The sequence below is a fragment of the Wyeomyia smithii genome, chromosome 1 (assembly GCF_029784165.1).
Source record: "Wyeomyia smithii strain HCP4-BCI-WySm-NY-G18 chromosome 1, ASM2978416v1, whole genome shotgun sequence".
Classification (NCBI taxonomy): Eukaryota; Metazoa; Arthropoda; class Insecta; order Diptera; family Culicidae; genus Wyeomyia; species Wyeomyia smithii.
Window position 1 is genome coordinate 4,191,830 of NC_073694.1, and position 6,385 is coordinate 4,198,214.

Below are 6,385 nucleotides of genomic sequence, written 5' to 3' on the forward strand. Positions count from 1 at the left end.
CTCGACCTCCTCGATAGACTCGCCGTAAACCTCCAGCGTTATGTCGTCTGCAAAGCCGACGATCACAACCCCTACAGGGAACTTGAGTTTCAACACTCCGTCATACATGACATTCCACAACACCGGGCCCAGGATAGAACCTTGCGGAACTCCTGCGGTAATTGGGACGCACTTCTGACCCTCCTCCGTGTCGTAAACAAGTACTCGATTCTGGAAATAATTTTCCAAAATCTTGTACAGCGACACCGGTACATGGATGCTCCTGAGCGCGAGCGCTATGGAGTCCCAACTGGCACTATTGAACGCATTCTTCACGTCGAGCGTGACGATTGCGCAGTAGCGTATTCCCCTTCTCTTGCGCTGGATTGCTACCTCCGCCGTCTTGATGACGGAAGAGATTGCGTCCAGCGTGGACCTGCCCTTCCGGAAGCCGAACTGGTTACTTGCCAGACCGTGTACACCCTCCGTGTACCTCACCAGTCTGTTGAGGATGATCCTCTCAAGCACCTTGCCCGCGGTGTCCAGCAGGCAGATAGGCCTATATGCCGATGGGTCCCCTGGCGGTTTCCCAGCCTTCGGCAATAAGACCAGTCTCTGCCGCTTCCACCTGTCCGGAAAGAGACAGTCATCCAGGCACCTCTGCATGACTGCCCTGAACAGCCCGGGGGCCGTTTTTATCGCCAGCCTGATCGCCAGGTTAGGGATACCATCCGGTTCCGGTGCCTTGCTCACCTTTAGGGATCTGACGATCACGATGAGTTCCTCATTCGTAACCCTTGCCTCCTCCCCTGCCTCGACACGGCTGTCGTCGCTCACGGATTGGATGCTCGGCAGGTTGGCCGACCATCTCTGGTCTATGTCTGAGATACTGGAACGTCGGACGTGAGACTCGACTGCCGGAGGCCAAGGACTTGGCTCGTGGCGTGGAAAGAGTCCCTCGATGATACGCTCCAGCATCGCTGGTGATCGCTCTGCAGGCGCCAGCGCGCCTTTAGTCTTGGCCATTACGATCCTGTAGGCGTCACCCCACGGATTTGTATTGGCACTCGCACATAGCCTATCGAAGCAGGCCCTCTTGCTGGCCTTTATCGCACTCTTTAGCATCGATCTTGCCGAACTGAATGCTGCGCGGCGCTCTGTCCTCTCTTCTTCGTTTCGCGCACGCTGCATCCTCCGTCTTGCACGGAGGCACGCACTGCGAAGATCGGCTATCGCGTCCGTCCACCAGTAAACCGGTGGCTTTCCATTCCTAGGTTGGCGAGTCCTAGGCATGGTGGCGTCGCACGCCCGCGATAGCATAGCAACTAGTTGGTCAGCAGTCGGGCGGAGCCAACTGCCCCCCTCGCGCTCCCTTCTCATTGCCTCTTCGAATACCTCGGCATCAAAGTGCGATGTCTTCCACCCGCGAACGGTCGGAGTGTTGGCTCTACCCGTCGCTTGCCGCCTCTCGTTGTTGTCTACACTATAACAGACCGCCTGGTGGTCGCTATTAGTGTAGCCATCGTCTACCCTCCAGTTCTTGATCAGTCCTGGGCTGGAGAACGTCACGTCGATGATCGACTCCGCACCATTTCTGCTAAATGTACTTTTGTTCCCAACGTTGGCCAGATCTAGGTTGAGCTTTGCAAAAGCCCCCAACAGGATCTGGCCCCTCTGGTTCGTGAAGCGACTTCCCCACTCAACAGCCCAAGCGTTGAAGTCGCCCGCCACCACCAACGGCGTTAGGCCCGTTAGCTCCATGGATAGGAGGTCGACCATCTGGGTGAACCTTTCGGTAGACCAACGTGGCGGAGCATAGCAACTGCAGTAGAACACTCCGTTTACCTTAGCAACTACGTACCCTTCTTCTGAGGTTGAGACAACCTCCTGAACCGGGAACTTGCTCGTCGTACATATGGCCGCCAAACTGGACTTATCCGCAACCCAATTACCGTTTCCGGGAGGGATGCGGTAGGGATCCGATATGACGGCGATGTCCGACAACGACTCAGTGGCTGCTTGGTGTAGCAGCTGCTGAGCCGCGAAGCAATGGTTCAGGTTCAGTTGCGTCACCCTTACGCCCGTGGTTTCGCAGCCGGCACCTGGGGCCTCCCATAAAGTGTTTGGCGTCCCGTTTCCCGGAACATACCATGCACTTGGGAGACTCCACACAGTCCTTTGCTTTATGGCCTGCACCTCCACATCGCCTGCACAGCTGGCTCCTATCGGGCCCCTTGCAGGTCCAGGACTTATGTCCGCCCTCAAAGCACCGGAAGCAAATGTCTGGTTGCTGTAGTATGCCCAGAGGACATACAGACCAGCCGACCTTCAACTTGCCCTCTTTCAGGGCCAGGTTAGCGTCCGCCGACGGTAGTCGGAAGGTAGCTATCTGGGTCCCCGCCGGACCTTTGCGGAGGCGGATTGACTCCTTAGCCACCTCCACCCCGCACTTCGCTCTTAGGGCTTGTGCAATGTCGCACCTCTCAGTGATTTCGTCCAGGTTTTTAAGCTGGAGAGTCACTTCTGAGGTGAGTGCCCGCACTTGCACCTCCTTCCCTAGGACCTTTTCAGCTACCGTTTTGTAGGTAGCCCCCTTGTTCCTGGCGTCCTTCCGGAGCTCAAGTATCATCTCGCCAGTGCGAGATCGGCGGATACTCCGCACATCCGCCCCCAGATCCTTGAGCTGGGTTTCCCCCCTCATCTTCTTCAAGACTTCTGAGTACTTCGACCCATCCGTCTTGAGTATGAGGGCATCACCCCTACTCCGCGCCTTTTTGACCTTTTTTGGTCCTCTGGCCGCTCCGCCATCATGTCGCGTCGCACCTTCCCGACGCTCTCCCGAATTTCGCGTGACGTCAATGTCAAACAGCATTGAGGTGGAACCATCATCATCATCATCATTAGTTTCGCGGCGCCTAGGCACAGACGATGTTGATGTTGTTAGGCTTGTTGGAGAAGGGTGTGATGTTACCACCTTATCCTTAATTTTCTTCAAAGTTGGATTGAATCCTGATGTTGGAGCAAGGGTATTACTGTAACCTGGCTGTAATGAGTCTTTTTCCGTGAGTTCAAGCATAATCGGACTTAGTTGGATGCAGTCCAGTGAACAACCCTCCATCTGCTACAGACGAAATCGCAATGGTGGACTAAGAATACCACGACGCACACTGAAAAGCACTATGGAGGCCTCTGCTCTGATCGGAACAGTCCGGCCATATACAGCCAGCGATCATCACAGCCATCGCGGCCCTGTCATTGTCGATTCTGCAGCCGAGGTCCTCCAACCTGCTTTCAGGCAAGTTTTTTCATTATGCTAACCTTTCTCTCCTCGATGGTCCTTACGTTTCCAAAGCCAGTTCACTATTGGCTTTTCAGTTCCTAGTCTCGTTCTTCGATTGGCCAGACGTCACGTAAACTACTAGATACCTATTGCACCACTGGTCTGAAACAGCGCTCTGTGCTTCGTTAACGACGAACTCTGTAAGGTCTGCACGGTTTTACAAGCTCTATCACCGCTGATTAAAATAATCAGATATCATTCTGCATTACAGGTGGATTAGGAGATCAACCCACAACATCGCGATACTGCTGAAAGCGTCTTCTACGATTTCAATAGGGCTGATTTTGAAGGCATGAACGACTTCCTCCTGCGTGTTGAGTAGGATGATGTTCTTCGAAGCTACGATGTTAACCTTGCTGCATCAGCTGTCTCGAATATCCTTTCACGGGACCAATTTGCTCCCGTGAAAACAAAGAGTGTACCAGATAAACCCGCTTGGATAAACGCCGATCTCAAATACTTGAAAAAGATGAAATGCACAGTCCTCCGATGACACAGCAAGTGTCGTACGGAGTATGCCATGGCCAGCTATATGTTAGAAAACGCTGAATATAAGCAACTAAACGATCGTCCATACAACGCTTTCAGGACCATCTGCAAAATAACTTCAAGAACAACCCTAAAAGGCGGTACGTCAACAGACAAAAGGAGGAAACCGCATTGCCTTCTACGATGACTAATGGTCTACTGGAAGCTGAATCGACTGCGGATATTGTCAACCTCTTCCGATCACAATTAGGAAGTTATCGTCGCTACCAGAAGTGTTCCCCGACTGACGGTATCTGATTTGCAAATGGTCAAGGCGGGACTCCTTCGTTTGTCTTCAAACGCTGTAGTTATGCGCATCCTTGCAACACCGTTAACCACAGTATCCAATCGCTATCTGCGTACAAGGATGTTCCCTAGTTGCTGGAAAGACTCGTATTTGTTCCGGTCTGCAAAAAAGGCTGCAAGCGAATCGTCTTGAATTATCGCGGTATAGCCTCACAGCTGTTTGAGCTGATAGTGCTTCGCTTGCTGGCTTGGAAATATCTGTGTCTATGCCGAAGTTAGCATTATGGAAACCCCCAAGCCCCCTTCCACTGTCGAGCCACTACCGCCAGCGATTATCAGCCGTCCCGGTCCAGTGCGTGGGTGTGGTGAAGGGGTTCTCCAACCCGCTATAAACGGCAAGTATCCGCTTAGTTTGAACGCTTCAACCGCTGCGAGACTTCCGCTTCTAGGACTGCTGTGATTGGTAATATAAAAATTTAGTACCAGAACGTGAGGGGATTACGAACAAAAATAAATGATCTGTTCCTGACGACGCTTGACTCGGAACACGATGTTATTGTTTTGTCCGAGACATGGCTGAACAGTGAAATAAACTCAGTGCAGCTATTCGGAACACATTTGGAAAAATGCGAGGTGGTGGTGTCCTTATTGCTGTATCAAACCGATTTGCATCCAGGCGCAATTTGTGTACTCATGACGAATTCGAACAGCTTTGGGTGAATATTAATTTTCGGGGCAGCAGCATTTGCATTGGCGTCATATATCTTTCTCCCGATTACTCCAATGATTCTTTTACCGTGCAAAAACATATAGACTCCGCACTTGAAATTTCGTGCTCGCTCCAGCCGCATGCAACTCATTTGCTCTTTGGAGACTACAATCAGCCTGGTATTACCTGGACTCGTACAAGCTCGGGCTATGCTATTCCAAACATTTCCGAGTCTACGTTTTCTGGAACTGCTTCTGCTCTTCTGGACGGTATGTCACTGCTGAATATGTTACAGATGTGCACTGTCACTAACGATAGGAATCGAACGTTAGATCTCTTATTCGTCAATGAGGAATCGTCACCGGATTGCACTGTCGTTGAGGCTTGTGAGCCTCTACTAGAAATGGATTCGCATCACCCTCCTCTATTGGTCACTCAAGCATTTCCGCAACCAGTTGATTTTGATGATACGCCCGAAGATAGGGAATTTAATTTTGTCAAAGCAGATTTTATTGCACTAATGGATTCGTTACAAGCAATCAACTGGGAAACGGCACTAAACCATGCTATGGATGTTAATCTTGCTGTAGAAAGACTCTCAACTGTTTTACTTCAGCTGTTCCGTCTTCACTTTCAAGCTCCTCGTCCCAGACCGAAACCACCCTGGTCTAATCAGCGGTTGAAAAAACTAAAACGTTTGAGAGCAAAAGCACTTCGCAGATACTTACATCAACGGAATCCCTTGACAAAGCGAGACTTCACCCAGGCCAGTAATAACTACAGAGCATATAACCGTATCCTTTATTCACAGCACATCCTACGTGTACAGTCAAACCTCAGAAGAAACCCCAAAGGTTTCTGGGCTTTTGTGAATGACAAACGTAGGGAAAGCGGACTCCCTTCGCAAACGTTTTTGGAAGGAGAAGTTGCAAACACTCGCGATGGCATCTGCAACTTGTTTGCCAAGCACTTCTCTAGTGCATTTAACGCATCCCCTGCTAGCGCTGTACAGGTAGAAAATGCTCTTCAAAACGTTCCAAACAATGTAATGAATCTAGGCAAAGTTCGATACATCGACGATGATATCATGCTTGCAATGAAGAAATTAAAGTCATCTATGATACCTGGTCCAGACGGAACTCCTGCCAGTGTGTTTAAAAAATGGAGGGAAAAGGAGTATTTCCAGAGCGCTGGAAAAAATCAACAATGTTCCCAGTTTTCAAAAAGGGGATAAACAAAATACAGCTAACTATCGCGGGATAACTTCATTATGCGCTGGGTCCAAACTTTTTGAAGTATTAGTAGGAGGCGTCCTGCTTCGCGAAAGCAAAGCGTACATCTCGGTAGACCAACATGGTTTCTTTCCTGGAAGATCTACAACAACGAATCTGCTACAGTTCTGTTCTCATTGCATCAAACATTTGGAAGATGGTGCTCAGGTAGACTCTATTTACACGGATCTCAAAGCAGCATTCGATCGCGTGGATCACAACATCTTGTTGGCGAAAGTTGAGCGGCTGGGTGCAACATCGAATCTGGTCGGCTGGCTTCAATCTTACTTAGTTGGTCGTACTCTGTCTGTG

General features: G+C 50.4%; 1 protein-coding gene across 1 annotated transcript; it reads left to right on the plus strand.

Annotated features, from left to right (window-relative positions):
- Nucleotides 1-4,719: 4,719 nt before the first annotated feature.
- Nucleotides 4,720-6,036, plus strand: LOC129719153 (uncharacterized). The gene has a single exon (XM_055670592.1). The coding sequence runs from the start codon at nucleotides 4,720-4,722 to the stop codon at nucleotides 6,034-6,036; it is 1,317 nt and encodes a 438-aa protein (XP_055526567.1).
- The last annotated feature ends 349 nt before the right edge of the window (nucleotides 6,037-6,385 follow it).

Coding starts and splice junctions, on each gene's coding strand:
- LOC129719153 (XM_055670592.1), top strand. CDS start 4,720: ATGCGAGGTGGTGGTGTCCTTATTGCTGTATCAAACCGATTTGCATCC.